The sequence below is a fragment of the Pan paniscus genome, chromosome 1 (genome assembly GCF_029289425.2).
Source record: "Pan paniscus chromosome 1, NHGRI_mPanPan1-v2.0_pri, whole genome shotgun sequence".
NCBI classification, from domain to species: Eukaryota; Metazoa; Chordata; class Mammalia; order Primates; family Hominidae; genus Pan; species Pan paniscus.
The window spans coordinates 201,055,179-201,073,810 of NC_073249.2; the positions used below are offsets into that span (position 1 = coordinate 201,055,179).

The following is an 18,632-nucleotide window of genomic DNA, read 5'->3' on the forward strand; positions in this document are numbered from 1 at the left end:
TCGTCCACCCTGATCTCCACCATATCTCAAACGCTGAAGATTGACTTCCAGGTCTGGCCCTCTTCCCAGGATGGCACATTGTGTTTTAATCATTACCTTTCCCTCCTGTGCGATGGCGGATCATGCAAGTCCACGCTGGCTGTCTGTCCTGGGTGTAGATGCTGATTTGGTGTCCCACTCAGATCCCCTTGCAGGAAGAATGGAGCCCCCTACCTGGGAATTTCCTTCACCTCCCAAGCCAATGACTGATACAAGGTCCAAAAGGCCAGTTCAGCTCTGCAGTGTGGTTTATACCCCACAGCTCTTCCACTGTGGGTCAGGCCAAGGCTGGGCTGAGACTGTTCCTGCTCAGCATTTTTCCTTTCCCTCTTCTGCTTCCTTCCTTCTTTTACTGGTTTTTCTGGAAGTACACTCCCCCCCAGCCCCACCAAACAAACAAAACAAACAAAAAAACACTTCATGCCTGTCTCAGGCTCTGCTTTTAAGACAATGATTTTAACTTCCAGATCTCTCTCAACAGAGAGCACCAGATTCTCAAAACAGTAAGTCTTACCACTTGTTCTATCGTAAAACTTATTTTGGGCAAGTCACTCAAGCCTTCGATAGGTAAGATAGTACCTGAAAGCATTCCAGCTCAACTCTGCCCCAAGAGGGAGCCACCCCATGGAAGGATGGAGCTGAGCAACATGCCACTCAAAGGAAAAGCACTTAGAACCACTCTAGTTAGTCTTCTCTAATTTTATTACAGGGCATGTTGGGGACAGGGGAGGGAAGTGTTAGAGGAGTGACAGGAGGGCAGCCCGGGGCCCTCTCCCACCCTGAGCCTCGAGGCCTGGTGGGGGACAGGAACTGCAGAGGCATCAGATAAGGCCTCAGAAAGCCCAGGCCATCATTTTCCATGGTACCAGGCTGGCTCAATGTGGAACTGGCCCTCCCAGAGCAGCAGGAGAAGGGCTCGCATGGGCTGCTCCCGTCACCTGTGCCTGACAGGATGGGGGAGGCAGAGAGAGAGCATCAGACGCCCTCCCTCCCCATAAGGGGCATGGGGGATGGGGACACTTCCTCCCAGGACACAGGGAGCCTGGCTGAGCTGGCTGGCTCATGCCCCATCTGGTCTGGAGGTCAGAGGGGAGTGAGACACTCTGGTTTGAAAGGCCTTCCTTTCCACTTTGGGGAAAACAGGCAGGGAGAGAGGTGAGGGTGCCATGCCAAAAAACACCCCCAAATCCAGATGCAGACTTTGGAGCCCCATGTGGGTTTGAATCTCAACTCTACCTGAGTGACCCTGGGCAAGTCACTTCACTTCCCTGAGACTCAAGTTTCATCAAGATGGGAACAATGAGCATCTGCCTCACAGGCTTGTCGTGAGGATTAAGTGAGAAGGTGCATGTAATATTAGCGATGACTGGATGATACAAAATTAAGAACAAGGCTGGGCACGATTGCTCACGCCTGTAATCCCAGCACTTTGGGAGGCTGAGGCAGGTGGATCACCTGAGGTCAGGAGTTCCAGATCAGCCTGACCAATATGGTGAAACCCCATCTCTACTAAAAATACAAAAATTAGCCAGGCATGGTGGCATGCACCTGTAATCCCAGCTACTCGGGAGGCTGAGGCAAGAGAATTGCTTGAACCTGGGAGGTGGAGGTTGCAGTGAGCCAAGATCGAGCCATAGCACTCCAGCCTGGGTGACAGAGCAAGACTCAGTCTCAAAACAAAACAAAACAAAATTGAGAACAAGACTGGCTGGGGAAGGCTCAGTGGACACGCCCAAGGCAAGTGGGGTAACTCGGCACATAAAAGGCCCAGGAGTGGCTGCGGAGATGTCTGCCTTCCTTCTTCCTCTGCCAGGCTGAGTGAGCCCCGGGTGGGGTGAGGGGGTGGGGAGAGAACTGGGGGCTGGGGAGGGGGCAGCCTGACTTCAAGACCTTAATGAAAGAGAGTACAGGCATGCCTGTGGGCCTGTGTGGAGGATGGGACAGTGCTGGGGATCATGGATCCTCTGAGGACTGTTTTTAAAAAGCTGAAGAGGAGAAGGAAGAGAGGACTACTTCTTCCCATAGGTGCAGCTGCAAAGACATCAAGCTGGACCCATCGAGGATTTCGGATTCAGCCATCATGGGGCTGCTGCCGGGGAAGCCACTGCCCCTTCTTTCTCCTCAGCACTGGGGTTATAAAAAAATACCTACAAACCATGAGAAAGTTTGTGTAAAAACACTTTTCTGCACATATAAAAAGAGAGACTGGCCGTGGTCAGTGGCTCAGGACGTGGACCAAAGTCCCAAGAGTGGCCAAGGGGAGTCCGTGGTGCCCCAGAAGTAGAAGAGCTAGCCTGGGGCACCCCTGGTTGCCGGGACAGTGCCGGCTCTGGAGAAGGCTGTGGTGTTTGGCTGGGTTGTGCTTCTGTGGATGCAAGGTCTGAGGGGCAAGAGGGGTGGCAGGAGCGCTGGCTTCCGCAGTCCTGCAAAGACCCTGTGCTAAGGTAGGCGGTGGGAGTGCCTTGGCCCTGGGCCTCGGGAACCCCCTTAGTGAACCCCATTGCTAAAGGCAGAAACCCCTTCACAGTAAACTTCCCCAGACAGCTGGTCAGTGGCGTGGTCAGGGAAGCTGCAGGGGGTCCCGTCTGATTTCCACTCTGATGGAGGGTTCTGCCCAGAGGCTCCAGAAGACTGGCTCCTGCTGAGACTGACCCCATCTGGGGACATCAGGCACAGGAGGGCAGTCCAGGGTATGGCCAGGAACGAAGGCTCTAGATAAACAGGGGAGCCGCCTTGGCAGCCTGGCCCCTCCTGGCTGGGGCTTCTTGATGTTTCCTGTGGGAAGGGCTGAAAGCAAGGAGAGGGTGGTGGCCCCGTCTTCCTAGCCTGCTCCTCCCTCCATTCTTCACCCCACAAGGGCCTAGACTGTGTGGCTGGCTAGGAAAGGTCCAGGGAGTTCACCCAGGCCCTGATCTGGGGGGGCCAAGCAGCTTCCAGAGCCAAATGGGTAGGGAGAGCCGAGTGACAGTCAGAGCTAGAGGTTCCTCTGCCCAGTCAGCCCAGACATCCCTTGTCTACCCGCCACCATGGAGCCAAGGCTGTGGTGGCCACCCTCAGTGGATCTTGTACCCCCCAAGGCAGCCTAGGAGTGGGGTGGGAGTGGGCGGCATCTGCAGTCTGAAATGGGCTGAGGACCACTCTGGCTCTGAGGCGTGGGGGCCTGTGCATCAGATCCCGTCCGGGCACTCTAGGGCTGGAGGAGGGGCAGGCCACGCCGGAGTCCCTCCTTCAGGAACTGCATGTAGGTGGCCGTGGACGGGTCTTCAAAGGTGGATGAGAAGCTGAAGAGATTGCTCTCGATTTCCTCGGGCTTCATGGAGGTGATGTCCAAGAAGTAGTTGGCATTGATGTGGTGGACCTGGGAGAAGGGCCGGGTGAGGCAAGTGGGGCGGAGGGGGGCCCCCAGGCTCCCTGTGCCCTCTGTTCTATGGGGAGAAGCAGGGATGCTATCAGGCCTTGACTGTCCTTGTCTGAGGTGGATGGTGGGCAGGCAGTGCTGCCGTAAGCCCTCGCCAGCACCCGACACCATCTCATCACCCTGTGTCTGACGAGGGGGCTCCTCCCTGCCTTGCCTACCAAGTGAAAACCCAACACCTTCCAACATCACCTCTTCTACTAGCCCTCTGCCCCCGCCCCCCAAAATGACCCCTCTCCTCTGTTCCTGTGACCCCGGACTCCATCCTGAACTCCGTGCTCCCTTCTCTCACTGCAGCCTCACATTCAATGGGCCTCTCCTTTGGCCTCTCGCTCCAGAGACTGAGCTCCTTCAGCACGGGGCCGTGTCTTTATCTTTGTGCCTGGCACACAGTAGGTGCCCAGTAGATGAACAAATGAATGAATCAGCATTCAATCAACATTCATATGAATGAGAGGCCTGGTTCTCCCAACCAGGCCCAGCCTCATCCAGTTCCCCGACACCATCTCATCACCCTTGTGCCTGGGACAGCAGATGCCTTCTGCCTGGTGCCCTTTCCTTTGCACCAAACCCTCACTGGACACCTCTCCCGTGACAGCCCCTGCTCCTGAACTGCTCCCATCCTAAGATCCTGAGGAAGCCGGCCCCCTCCTACAGCCCTGGGTCCCACACTAACCATGCCTTGGGACTTAAAGGATAAGGGGTCGCTTTGATCAGAAGAGCTGGAGATCTGAGGCTCAAGGGCAGGCCTCGGTTCAAAGCCAGCTGCACTTAATTGACTGCAACATTTGTCCAGTCTCTGAACTTTCTGGGCCTCCTTGTTTATAAAATGGGTATTCATGACCATCCATCTCCCAAAGCTGCTGTGAGGCCCCAGTGAGAAGACTTGCTGAGTGCTAGGTAAGGGGCCCTTAGGGAGAGGTGGGGTCTTGAATCTTGGCTCAGGGCCCTCTCCTGGTCTCTGTCACAAGGCCTGGCTCCTCCCTCCCCTTCCATCCCAGGACTGGCTGCCATGGTCCAAGGTGAGCCTTCCCTTCCAGGCTGTGTTTCTAGGGAGGCGCTGACTCTGCCTCGGGACTATGCTCACTGCTGCGCAGCCCCCGATGACCAACACCTGCATCACGATTCCTGTTTCTACACGGGGACAAGGGAGGCTTAGACTGGGTAAGAGACCAGCTTGAGGCTTTGCAGCCAGGAAGTGGCAGGGACAGTCCCGAAGCCTGATGAAGTCTGCACATCCACGCCTCCTGCTGGTTGCTCCCGGGGCCCCGAGGTGCCTGGGCCCTGTGGGGTCTGAGTGGGGGTGCCTACCACGGTGCCATTGGGCAGGCAGATCATCATCTCCACGGGGAAGCTGTACTTCTCCAGGTGCAGGCCAGCCAGCTTCTGGTGGGACGAGTTCTCCTGGTTGTTCTGTGGGGACAGTTGCACACTCCTGATGCCGCGGCCCCCACCACTGTTCTGGACGCTCCTGTTCCTGCCACCTGCCCGCTCACCTGCAGTTCCTCCAGCTCCTTCACCAGGGACCAGGTGCTGATGAAGCTCTCGTTGAGCAGGGTGAGGATGGGCGAACTTTCCAGGACAGTCTCCCGGAGAGTCCGCCCTGAACCTGTTCAGGAAGAGGAAAAAGCTGGACGACAGAAGGGTGAGGTGCCCCCACATCTTGCTGGGGTGCAATCTTGCTTTGGGGAGACCTCACGGGCTGCAGGACAGTCTCTGCACCCAAGTGAAATAACAGATTCAAAGAGCCTGAGGCAGAGTAGGTGCTGAATAAATGATAGTTGGAATTAACATCAATAATATACCAGCATCCTGGGCTGAGATTAGGGTTAGGGGTTCTACCTGGCCCTGGGGACTTGCAGACAGTGACAGCTTCTTAAATCCAATGAACGCTCTGTGTCCCAGGGCCTTCACACAGGCTGTTCCTCTACCTGGAACACTCCATCCGGTCACTTGAGAAACTCCTACTCATCCTTCAAAGTCTCAGCGTAAATATCACTGTCTTCACAAAGCCTTCCCTGACCCCCAGTTATACACTCTGGTGCCACTCTGGACTGTCCCCTGTAGAACACTCACCGTGCTTGTACTGACTCATTTGGTGTCTGCCTTTGCACTGTGTCTCCCCCTTTGAGGGCAGGGACCCCTTCTGCCTTCCTCACTGTGGGACACCAGCACCCAGCCCACTGCTGCACTGATGGTTGACAGGGTGAGGGTGGGGCACTGTTTTGTTCATCTTTGTGCCCACTGCCAGACACCCAAAGGACGTTGCATCTAGGGGGCCTCTGGTGAATTTCCTGAATCAATTAACACAAGCCCAGCCTCTGGCCCGATTTTTTCTCTTACACGTATATAACACTTAACAGTGTATGCGGCACTTTCACCTCCATGTCCACAGCTATGAGAGGTAAGTGTGTTATCCCCTCTTACTATTGAGAAAACTGAGGCTCACAGAGGGGAAGACACTTGGTCAAGGTTACCAAGCTGACAATGGCTGAGTTTGAACCCAGTCTGCCAGGGCCCTTTCTTCAGCATCTGGTAGCTCCCTCTGGGCTCAGCACAGAAACCCCCAAGCCCTCACCCCACGCCCCTACCATGGGCAGTCCCCGAGGCCCTCACGACTCAACAGAAGAGTCCCATTGGTCTCAGAGCCTCTGGTACCCCACAAGGTGTGGACTTTCCCACTGCTCCCCTTAGATCCAGCCGGGCCCCTCACCTCAGCAGGACTGGTCGTCCAGGGCCCCCCACAGCAGGATTGAGTGCACCAGCTTGTTCTCAGCCTTGGCTCGGTCGAAGGCCTCAGTGAACGGCAAGTAGGAGACCTGGGGCCACACCGAGACAGAGCGAAGCCATCATCAAAGCGGCCAGGGTCCCACTCGGGCTGAGTCTGTAGTGTGTGCAAGTGTGTGTGTGTGTATGTTTGTGTGTAGGCATATATATTTGTGTGTATGTTTGTGTATATGTACATTTGTATGTGTATATATATGTTTGTGTATGTTTGTATATATGTGTATGTGTGTGTGTATATATATGTTAGTGTGTGTGTTTGTATGTGTGTGAAGTGGGTGCTGCTAAGCCAGGGAATGGATGTCTCCTCCAAGTTCTATTTATTATTATTATTTTCATTTATTTTTTATTTTGAGATGGAGTCTCACTCTGTTGCCCAGGCTGGAGTGCAGTGGCGCAATCATAGCTCATTGCAGCCTTGAACTCCTGGGCTCAAACAGTCCTCCTGCCTCAGCCTCCCCAAAGCTTTGGTACTACAGGTGCGTGCTACCACCACCCCCAGGTAATTAAAAAAATTCTTTTGTAGATATGGGGTCTCGCTATGTTGCCAAGATTGCTCTTGAACTCCTGGCCACAAGTGATTCTCTGCCTCCGCCTCCCAAAGTTTTGGATTATAGGCATGAGCCATTGCACCTGGCCTCTTCCTCCAAGTTCTGAATGGCAGCGGGGAGGCCCCGCTGGCACAGCTGGGCCCAACAGTGAGACAGCCTCAGTAGCAAGCCCTGCACACATACCAGCGCCTGTGCCCAGCTGCTGCTCCACAGCTCCCAGCCTCTGCCCATGCAGCCTGACCCTGGCCTTCACCCCTGCCCAGCCTCACCTTCTTGAAGGGGTACATGGCCACCTCCAGGCGCCGGGCAGCCTCCTCCCAGCTCAGCTCCTGCTGCCACTTGATCTCCTCAAACACAAACTGCAGGGGCTCCCCTGAGGGCAGGTGGCTGTCGATCATGCTGCCATCCTCATCCAGGATCACGGAGGGCACAGAGGGGCCCGTGGCCTCCAGCTCCATCTGGGCCAGAGGTCAGTGGTGGGGGGAAGGCTCAGAGATGGGCAAGAATCCTCAGGGGCTCCCCTAGAGACCTTCCAAAATGCTCCACTCATTGCAGAGGGAGGGCGGGGCCCTGCAGCCGAGCCCACCTGGATGGGAGCCTCCTGTGCGCTCACCTGGGGTATGTAGCCGATGTCCACCTCCATGTTGCTGCTTTCACTGGCCCCGTAAAGCCACTCCATGTCCACATTCAGAGACCTGGGATGGCCAGGACAGAGTGACACCATCATCAAAGCCCATTATCTGTGTCACACTTTCTCTCACATAATACCTGCAACTGTCTCCACTTTCCAGATGAGGACACTGAGGTTTCTCAAGGTGAACACCTGCTCTCAGAGCCACTGGGATTCTGGCTGCAGAGCCCTGGCCCTCTTCCCCACCAGGCTGCCCCTTCCTAAGGCACTGGAGCCACTTCACCATCCGCCAGCCCTGCCCCTCGCAATTCACAAAGGGCCTGCACAGCCATGGCCCGTGTACTGTCCAGGACCCTTTGAAGCAGAGAGATGGCCAGTGCCTCAAGGCGGGTCACAGGGTGGGGCAGGAATGAAAACGAGCACCGTGGTCCCTGCACAGGCCTCTGGCGGGCAGCAGGAAATCTGAGCCGAGCAGTGCAATCTGCAGATCCGCCGCACGAGGGAGCCCCAGCACTGACAAACCACCACCTCCGCAGCAGGGGGCACAGAGGGCAGAGCTAGGTACCCCCCGGGGGTCAGCAGTCCCTGGTGCCTGGTCCTCAGACATGAGCCCAGGAACAGCTGGTCCTGGAGCTGGCCACTGCCTCTCTCCTTCTGTCCCATACAGTCCAGGCCCCCTCCTCAACAACGCTGGGATGGAGGCAGGTGTGCCCAGCCCTAGGTGAGCAGATGGAGGGCTTGTGCCCTCCTCTTCCTTTTCCCTTTGACCGGGAAGCCCCTGCCCTTCCCACTCTGGGGAGGGAGGGAAGCCACCCCCACTCCTAGGGGCAATTTTCTCTTCCCATGTTATCCCAACCATCCTCTCACGCCTGCCCTGTGGGTGAAGTAGGCCAGGAGTCAGTCTCCCATCCGGCAGATGAGGAAACAGGCCTACAGAGGGCCAGGGCCTTGCCCACAGCCACAGCCAATGGGTTCCACAGCTGAGACTTAACTGCAGACCTCCTGGCTCCCAGCCAGGTCTTATCCCTGTAGAGCGGTCACTCAGGCCCACTAGGTGGCCACTTGCTATCAGGAATCTGGACAAACTTGAAGCCAGGGCCCCCTGGGTCCTCTACTCTGCTGACAGGTGGCCAGCCCTGAGGAGGTGAGGCAAGCAGGTGGCTGGTGTAGCACCGTCCCGGAAGCCCCTCTGGGGCTCTGCAGCAGTGGAGGGCCTGCCCTCAGCCTTTGGATGTGCTGTTCCTCTGCCTAGCAAAACCCTCAGAGCCCTGATCTCTGCTGAGATGACCTTTTTCTTCTGGGAAGCCTTCCTGGACCCCACAGCTGGGTCCCTGCCTAGTTGCTGGCCTTCCCCTTGGTGGCGTGCACAGGCTGCGGTTACAGCTCTGCCTGGGGCCTGTCAGCAGTATGAGGGCGGGGAGGCCCAGCTTCAGGAAGGGTCTGCGGACTGCTGCACTGGGTCCCAGGCACAGAGGTGGAGGGCCAGGCCACGGGTGCCTGGGAAGAGCTGGTGGGTGATCAGCTCATTCTCTTGCCTGCCTCATGCCACCTCCTGCCACGTCAGCCCCATGAGATGGGCTCTGGGGAGCAAAGGAAGGGGCAGAGACAGAAGAGGCCCCTAGGCTCCTGGAGCTGGGGAGCAGGACAAGCTGTAGGAGGGAGCCAAGGCTGGGCCAGGGTCAAGCTCCCACCTGTGGTTGGGCACGAAGAGCCGGAAGTCGCGGACGTGGGTGGCATCTTTGGAGAGGATGATGTGGCCGGTGAACTGAGCAGGGGAGAACCAAAAGGGGAAGTCGGGCGGCTCACTGAGCTGGAACTCGGCATGGATCCTGTGGGGAAGGGGATCTGCTGCACCAGAGCTGCCCACCTTCTCCCCAGGAGCCCGGGAAGCCTTGGCCAGAATCATCAGGGAGAGGAGGCTGAGTGTGGGGGTGGAGGTGGATGGGCCAGGGGGCAGCAGCGAGGCTCTCCAAATGCTGCTCATCCTTCGAGGCCCGGGTCACATGCCCCTCCTCTGGAAGCCCTGCCTGGACCCCCTCCCCCAGCCTTCACAGCTTCTGGAGGGCATGTGTGACTGGGTGTCCTTCCCGCTTCTGTGTGGATGGCACAACCATGGCTACCAGCCCCGTGCCAAGCAAGTTCCACAACTTTTCTTTCTGAACCCTCACGTGCCTTATGAGGAAGTCATCAGCACCTGGATCCACAGGTGAGAAAACTGAGGCTCAGAGAGCCAAAGCTGCTTGCCCAAGACGGCAGTGGGAGGAGAGGTGGAGCTGGAAGGCTCAAGCCGGGCCCTCCCCTCTGGGCGCTGTACCGTCATGCCTCCCCGGTGCTCCAGGCCAGCCAGTGTGGCCCACTCACCGGAACATCACAGTGTAGTAGAAGTCGCTGATGGCAGTCAGGCAGGCCACAGCTCCCTGAGGGGCAAAGCGGGTCTTCACAAAGGGCCGAGGGTGGAACATGCTCAGGAGCCGGTGGATGATGACCTGGGGGCGGCGGGAGGCACGTACTGGCTTGCTGGGTCCCGCTGGGCCTGGATCCGCTGGGGTGGGGGTCAGCCCAGACCCGACGGCCCAGGGGCCCCATGGGGAGGGGGCAGGTCCAGAGGAAGGCAGGAGAGCAGGTGGGGCAGGCCTGGCACTGGGGTCCAGGCACAGACAGGGGGTGGCCACTCCTGGGCTGGGGCGGAGGGGCCCCACGTCGCACCCCAGCTGTCCTCACCTCCTTGCCCTTGGGCGGCGGTGGATAGAAGCGGTTGTTGGACAGGTAGCCAGTGAACACGCTCAGCTCACTGGGGATGATCCACCAGGGCTCACCCAGCTCCTGGCCTGGCGGGGGAAGGAAGGGCTGGAAGTGGCGGGTGGCAAACACTGCACTTGGTGAGGCGGCGGCTGTCCAGTTTCGGAGGCCGGACAGGGCGAGGCGGGAGACCTGGGGCGGGGGAAAGCAAAGCTCCAGGAATCTGAGAACATGACTCCGGGGTCTCCTGTACCATGTGGGTGGAGGTCTCCCTCAAGCCCCGAGCCAGCCCACACCAAGGGAGCAGATGGACCCCAGGGAGGTTCCTGCCCTTATCATGGCCACAAGCTTAGCAATATCCCGCCAGAGAGAGGCTCCTCTCCCTGCTGCAGTGCCTCTGCAGCCCACCCAGGCGCAGCCCACCCAGGCGCAGCCCAGGCCAGAGCAGCTCGCTCGAGGGCAAGGTTGGAATGGGGATGGTGGGGCTCTGTGCCTCACATAGTCCCACCTCCATTCTATGCATAAGCCCATGGGCCAGCCTTGGGTGCCACCACCCTGCCTGGCTTCCCTGGCCCTCCAGCAGCCCTACTCTCCCTCCCCAGTCTCCTCTCCAAGTCTCCTCCCAGGGACTAATGTCCCACTGGCCAGCTCAGGGTTTCGGTTTGGAGCTAAGTCCGATGAGGGTGGTGGCCAATCATGTTTGAGGTGAAATCTCTAGGGTCAAGAGCAGGATGAGACCACAGGGAAGGGGAAGGAAGGCCACCCCCAGAAAGGCCCTGCCTTAAGTACAGCCTGCCCTACCCTGGGCAAAAGGCCTTCCCTAAGCCCGAGTCCTCATCGGTGACCTGCCTCGCCTCTGTCTGACAAGCTGATGGCTCGGAGAGGACGCTCAGAGACCACAGAGCTGTCTACACGTCGGCCAGCATTTGGGGAACAGCAGATTCCCTCTTCTGTCGCCACCTCCCTGGCAGCAGGAGCTCAGGCTTGGTGGGAGGTGGGAGGAAAGCAGGCAGGGAGCTCCCACAGAGACAGATTTAACAGGCGGTTCTTAAGGCAGAGCTGGCTGTGCGGGGCCAGGCTGAGCCCGCCTTCCTGGGTCCTGCTTGTAGGCTTGCCACCCCCTGCAGGGGACCTGCCAGCGATGGGTGCTGGGCTTGGTGGGGCTCTGCTCGGGGGCCAGGGCTAGGGGTGCTGCTCCTGCCTCACCCCAGTTCTTGCTGTCTGTGCGGACTTATCTGCTCAGACCAGCCCATCACTGCCAAACCCATGGAGATGGGTTCCCCATCTCCTTTTGTGGAAGGTCAGACCGGTTTTGACCACTTCCTGGACTCCTGCCTATCTGCTGCACTGTCTCCTTGGCTGAGAAGAACACGTTTATTCATTTGTTCATTCCACAAAATGTTTTATGCACCTACTGTATAGGAAGTTTCTATCAGGATACACTGTGCACCCTGTCTTCTTGGAGCTTATAGTGGGAGACGGCAAGTAAACAGGACCCAAAATGGGCAATGCCCTTCCCTGTGAGCTCCTCCTTGGAATTTCTGTCCCTCCCTGAACCTGGAGCGATGAGGTTAAGAAAGGGGCTCCCGGCCGGGCATGGTGGCTCACGCCTGTAATCCCTATAATCCCTGTACGCCTGTAATTCGGGAGGCCGAGGCAGGTGGATCACGAGGTCAGGAGATTGAAACCATCCTGGTCAACATGGTGAAACCCCGTCTCTACTAAAAACACAAAGAAATTAGCCGGGTGTGGTGGTGGGCACCTGTAGTCCCAGCTACTCGGGAGGCTGAAGCAGGAGAATAGCTTGAACCCGGGAGGCGGAGCTTGCAGCGAGCAGAGATCGCGCCACTGCACTCCAGCCTGGGCGACAGAGCGAGACTCCGTCCCCAAAAAAAAAAAAAAAAAAAAAAGAAAGGGGTTCCCCAGCACTGCTTCCCTGGGCTGGGCCAGGTGGCAATTCCACCACAGGTGCCAGCCTCAAGGTCATTCCCAAGTTTCTTTTGCCATGTGGCTGCCAGGCTCTAGAGTTGGGCACTGCCAAGGGGCTGCTGCTGGGCAGCAGACATCCAAAATCCCCTGGGGACCTCAACTTCAACATGTGCAGACTGACCTCATTCTCTACCCCTACTCCCTCCCCGCCTACAGTCCCCATCTGGGCAAGCAGCCCACCATGCCCCTGGTCACAGCCAGAAGCCTGAGTCATCCAACTCCTGCCCACCCACTGTCCATGAGGAGCCACTCCCTGCCCTTCCTTCCCCAGCATCCTCCAGGCTGCCCTTACTCTCCATCTCCTCTCCGTCTCCCCTCCAGAACTGGTCTTCTTGCCTCCCACTTCTCCCCATTCTACACATGCCCCGTCCCTGGCCTGGAGAGCCCAGGTCTGATGAGAAAGCTGTCTTATTTAAAATCTGCACGATATTCAGCCACCACAGAATGAAGGCCAAAGGCAGGCAACAAAGCCCTTGGTGGGGTCTGGCACCTTCTCTCCTGGCCCCACTGATTGGGATGCCCCTGTGTGGGTCCTGCATGCCCCCTGGGCCCAGACACACCCACTGCCTGGCCTCAGTGACCAGCCTGGCACTCCTGCCTTCAGGCCTCTGTTCGTGCTGAAGTGGCATTGGCTGAGATGAAAAGGCTGGGTCGGGCTGTGTGGGCTGGGCACAGAGAGGCAGTGTTCCTGGCAGAGGGAACCACATGTGAGAAGGCTCCCAGTTGGAAGAAAGCCTGGGGATTTGGAAGGAAGGAAGTCTGGTGTGGTTGGAACAGAGGAAGCCCACAGAGGGGAGGAGAGAGTGGGAGAGAGTGCAAAAGGGCAGGCAGGGGCTGAGGCAGCTTCATCCTGCAATGCGCTCAGGACCCTGTCCAAAGGGCCTTGGGTTGGGGAGGGGCTGGCAAGGAGAGCATCTGTCCACCTCCTACCTCCACCTTCTCAGGTGCCCTCCCCACCCCACAGCCCTCTGCTGGGGACCAAACCTCAGGTCTAGATCATCAGAGTTCAACAGAGTACCTATCAGGAGCCAGGCACCATGCTGTGCCCCATGGGGAAGAGATGGCTGTGTGGGAAGTAATCATCATAGTATGTGGGGCGGCTGCACTAACAGGGTCTCTACCGCACTGCTGCTTCCTCCAAGACCCCCCCAACCTGTGCTCAGTCACCCTGCTGAGCCCTCCTCATCCTGCAGTCTACCAGATGTCACTTCCTCTAGGAAGCTATCCCAGACTCCCCAATCTGGGCCAGAAGCTAATGCTTCTCTCTCCTGCTCCCCCAGCAGGCTGTATGCCTGGACAGCAGGGACAACATCACCGCACATGGACCTCCAGGGCCTGGCTCTAGTGGGCACACAGAGGGCAGAGGAAAGATGGATGAATGGAGCAGAAACTCATCTTCAGGATACACACAGATGACCCCACTGCCTGTGGTCCCCAACTCACCCCTAGGAAGCCATCTTTGCTCTTGGTCATGGTCTCCGGGAGCAGAGGCTGGAATCGGGCTTCTATGGTGAGCGTCTCCTCACTAGGGTCAGGGGGCAACTCCTCCTCCTCGTAGCTGGCCACGGGAGTTGACCCTATGAGACGCAGACATCAGAGAGGCACTGCCCTTATGCTACAGGGCTCACCTCTCCCTCATCATCCACACTAGCTGGTGATTAACGGAGCCAGGCAGGGGGTGGGGGTAGCTGGGGTGTTAACAGTTAACAGTCACCAAAGTAACAACCAGTGTATCGCATTTTAGTTTCAGGATAGCCCAGGGAGGCAGTTAATAACATTACCAACTCCATTTGACAAATGAGAAAGTGTTCAGAGAGGTAAAGTCACTTCCCCAGGTCACATAGCTAGATGGTGGGGGAATCGGGATTGAAACCCAGGCCTGTTTCCTCGAAACCCATGACCAACCACGACCCTTTTCTAGGTCTTCTGGGACTGAGAGGAACTCAGTCAAGGGAACCCGAGTAATGAATGAAGCAAGAAACAGAAACAGGCTCTTTGGTGTCATAGGGAGAGCACTGGTTTGAGAGTGAGGAGACCCACTTTCCCCTGCTTTTTTTTTTTTTTGCGGGGGGGGGGGGGGCATTGCCCCAGCTGTAGGAGGGGCTGGACTGGCAGTGTGGCTGGATTTGATTTCTTGGATCTTTTCCTGCTCAGAGATCTGGCAAGTCTATAACCTTCCCAGTATAGAAGGATTCATTTTGAAGGGAGAAATGACGCCTATTTCAAAAGGGGTGAGTAATAGTCACCAGTAACAAAGTGTAGCCAGCGGAGGGCAGGGGTGGGTCTTGCCCTGTCTGCCCTCTCAGGGCAGGGTAGTGGTACAGAGATGATGCCTGGCATTTGCTGACTGACTGGCTAGCAGGCTGAATGATGCATTAAAGCAGTTCTCAACCAGATGTCCTCAAAATCACCCAGGATGCCTTTAAACTACAGATGCTCACAACCCACCTCAGACCTACTGAATGAGAATCTGCAGGGGTGAGAGTCTGGAATCTGCCCTTTTAATGAGCACTCCCTACTGCTCCTGATCCAAATCCCTATTCTGAAGAATCACTTATTTCTGTATTTGTAAGTCAATGAGGTAAAACTTTCCAAAACGCAATCTAGAAACCCAAGAAGAAGGGAGCAACAGGAATATGCAGGGTTATTAGTAAGCCTTGCTTATTCAATTATTTTACTGATATCACAGATAAATATTAATAATAATGATTCCCAAGGCAGCTCATGCCTGTAATCCCAGCACTTTGGGAAGCCGAAGCAGGCGGATCACCTGAGGTTAGGAGTTTTAGACCAGCTTGGCCAACATGATGAAACCCCGTCTCTACTAAAAATGCCAAAATTAGCTGGGCATGGTGGTGCACCCCTGTAATCCCAGCCCAGCTACTCTGGAGACTGAGACAGGAGAATTGCTTGAACCTGGGAGGCAGAGGTTGCAGTGAGCCGAGCACTCCAGCCTGGGTGACAGAGCAAGACTCCATCTCAAAAACAAAAAACAAAAAACAAAAAAAACAAAAACCAATAATAATAATGATGCCCCCACCACCTAGCTGTATGATCTGGGGAAGAGACTTCACCTCTCTGAGCCTTTGCTTTCTCATTTGTCAAATGGAGTTGGTAATAATGTTATTAATTATAATAATAATACTCAGCATTTTACAGCCCTTTGGCTTTTTAATAAAAAGTTTTATTTCCTGACTTATGAGTAACATTTGCCCATTATAGGTAATTTGTAAAAATTTTAAGGGATAAGGCAGAAAATTAAACACGCTCATAATTCTACCAAATAGAACTAGTTGGCTCTATTTCCTGCTTGGATTTGATTCCCCCTGCCCTTTGATTTCTCAATACTTGGTCCATTTTTGCATTCACAGCCTAGAGGTAATGGGGGAATTCTTTTACCCTGATGGAGAAAAAGATTTCTGTGCAAAAAATTAAAAGTGCACCTCAACAAGCTTTGCTAACATGTCATTATGAGAGAACTCTCACTCTGGCCACAAAAAAGGACAAAGAGGTAGCTGTGCAAATGCACAGAAGTGTATGCAAAACAAGAAGTACAGGCAAGGCCACAAGGGGACGACCTGTTTATCTGCCCATCTGCTTTCATGACAGAACTGCCTGCCACTGAGAGACATTGATACACATCCACTCCAGCTCATTAGCATTTTTCATCCAACCTTCCTCCTCTAGCAGCGATCACAGGTCACCGGGCCAGCACGGAGCCAACCTACACAATACACCCCTGAAAAACAGCAGGCTAGTGACAGCGCTTTGAAGCTTATGCACCCGAAACAGCCAGCATGTCTCTCTTGCCTTTCCCATCAATGACTGACTTACACCAGGCAATCTGGGTAATAAGTAGGTGTCCAAGATCCTAAGTTCAAGAAACGTCACAAGAAGTTGGAAGAAAATGGGCACAGAGGTTAGGGTGGTGGTGGGGCAGCGAGAGAAGCATTTTATAATTCATTAGAATGTTTCAGCCCCTCATCTTTAACCAAATAAATAAATAAATAATCACTGACTGCACTAGGCAAAAATGATAGCAAGAATGGAATAGGAGGCCGGGCACAGTGGCTCACGCCTGTAATCCCAGCACTTTGGGAGGCTGAGGCAGGCAGATCTCTCGAGGTCAGGAGTTCGAGACCAGCCTGGCTAACAAGGCAAAACCCTGTCTCTACTAAAAATACAAAATCAGCCCGGCATGGTGGTAGGTGCCTGTAATCCCAGCTCCTGGGAAGGCTGAGGCAGGGGAATTGCTTGAACCAGGGAGGCAGAAGCTGCAGTGAGCTGAGATTGCGTCACTGCACTCCAGTCTAGGTGACAGAGCAAGACTCCATCTCAACAACAACAACAACAACAAAGAATGGAATAGGAATCTGAAAGCACCTAAGCAAAGTTTCAGATTTAGTAATGATAGTTATAGCTCCTGGCTGGGTGCGGTGGTTCACACCTGTAATTCCAGCACTTTGGGAGGCCAAGGTAAGAGGATCGTTTGAGCCCAGGAGTTTGAGACCAGCCTAGGCAACGTAGTGAGACTGCATCTCTACAAAAATAGAAAAATCAGCTGGGCGTGGTAGCACATGCCTGTGGTCCCACTTACTCAGGAGGCTGAGGCAGGAGGATCAATTGAGCCAGGGAAGTTGAGGCTGCAGTGGGCTGTGACTGCACCACTGCACTCCAGTCTGGGTGACAGAACAAGACCCTGTCTCAAAAAAAAAAAAGAAGTTATAGCTGCTGTCTATTGGAAATCTACTGCATATTCGTCACTGTGCATTTCTTTTCTCTACTGAAACCTGTGAGCTGGTGCAGGACCCTGAAGCCAGATGGCCCCAGTTCTAGCCCTGGCTCCGCACCTTTCTAGCTTAGGAAACTGGGGAGCCTGCCTGTGCCTTAGTCTCTCAAACTATTAAACATGGGGATCATGACAGTGTCCATCTCCCAGGGCTACTGTGAGGTTTAAAGAGAGAACCCACATGAAGTACTTAAATACCTGGCACGGAGGAGGTGGCCAAGGAATGGTTTTTTTGTTTTTTTAGTTTTGCTTTGTTTGTTTGTTTTGAGACAGGGTCTCACTGTGTCGCCCAGGCTGGAGTGCAATGGTGTGATGTCAACTCACTGCAACCTCTGCCTCATGGCCTCTAGTGATCCTCCCACCTCAGCCTCCCAAGTAGCTGGGACTACAGGTGTGCACCACCACACCCGGCTAATTTTTGTATTTTTGTAGGGATGGGGTTTTGCCATGTTGACCAGGCTGGTCTTGAACTCCTGGGCTCAAGCGATCCTTCCATCTCCCAAAGTGTTGGGATTACAGACGTGAGCTACCTCGCAGACCAAAGAATGTTAGCTGGTATTATTGCTCACAAGTCTGAGAAAAACAGGCTCAGGGGTTGCTGGAGCAGCTCGCCCAAGCCACCAGCTACAAAGTGTCAGAGCTGGGAGGAGTCCAGGGCCTCTGAGATCCCACGAGCTTCCCTCCACTCCAGACGGCCGCTCCTGCTCAGTGAAGACACCGTTGGCCAAGGCGCCCTCCTCCCCAGCCGCCAGCCTCTCCTGGTACCTGTTAGCTTCTCAGCAATGGGTTTGAACTCCTCAGGGCTGATGTACATATCCCCGTCAGTGTCCAAGGAGGAAAAGAGAAAAAGGCCATCTGTCCCCAGGGTCTTCAGCGCCAGTTCCTGCTTGGGAGGAGAGACTGGGCTGGGCACCATTTGGCGGCCTGGTCTCCTGGTCCCCAACAGGCAGTTGCTTCCGCATGGAGCCCCTTCTCCCACCATCTTCCTGAGTTCTCCCAGTGCCTCCCGGTCCATCTGTGCAAATGTTGCCTCTGAACTGCCCCAGAGCCTCCAGTCCCTCCTAGTCCCTGCTCATCCACTGTCTGGTCCGACTGCCCCCTCCCAGTTTGTCCCCACTCCGCCTTCCGCCTGGCCCTGGCTGCTTGGCCCTGTTCCTCCTGCACCTTCTGTCCTCTCCTGTGTCCCCTCCTCACTGTCCCAGGGCTCCCCAGTGCCCCTTTAAGACTCTGCGGGAACCAGCTTCACTGTGTCCAGGTCACTCCTCTGGATAGAGACCCCTCCAGTCTGTCCCAGCCCCACACTGGCCTCCGTTCGCCTTCCCCCCATCAGCCCGGCCCCAGGCACCCCCCACCCGCCTCTCGTGTCCCCTCCTTCCCGTGCTCCCTCCCGTCCAGTCCCCCTCCGCCCTCCGCCTCCCCCGACTCGTCCCTGCCCATGTCCCCCCTGCTGCCGAGGCTGGGTCCTTCAGTCCCCGCTCCCGCGCTCCCGCCCCAGCCAGCTCGGGCCTGGACCTGCCGCGCGGCCGCCTGGGCCTCGGCGTGGCGGGCGCAGACCCGGACGGCGGCGGCAGCGGCGGCGGCCAGCAGGGCTCCGAGCAGCGCCAGGGAGCGGGCGCGGCGGCGCGGTGGCGCGGGAGGCTGCGCGGCGGGGCCGGGGCTGGGCGGCCCGCGTTGGCCCGGCCGGGCCCGGCCCAT

The 18,632-nt window shown here is 56.2% G+C and overlaps 1 protein-coding gene across 2 annotated transcripts; it reads right to left on the minus strand.

Annotated features, from left to right (window-relative positions):
• Positions 1-723: 723 nt before the first annotated feature.
• On the minus strand, positions 724-18,632 carry SELENON (selenoprotein N). 2 transcript variants are annotated; one of them, XM_034958662.3, is made up of 13 exons: positions 18,450-18,632; positions 17,703-17,820; positions 16,746-16,847; positions 13,592-13,725; positions 10,142-10,351; positions 9,782-9,906; positions 9,112-9,249; positions 7,403-7,484; positions 7,059-7,247; positions 6,168-6,273; positions 4,951-5,063; positions 4,766-4,867; positions 724-3,397 (listed from the first exon to the last, which is right to left on the minus strand). In XM_034958662.3, the coding sequence occupies exons 1-13, from the start codon at positions 18,630-18,632 to the stop codon at positions 3,227-3,229; spliced, it is 1,773 nt and encodes a 590-aa protein (XP_034814553.1). In that variant the 3' UTR covers positions 724-3,226. The 2 variants fall into 2 exon arrangements, with proteins under 2 accessions (XP_034814553.1, XP_034814556.1); XM_034958665.3 differs by lacking the exon at positions 16,746-16,847.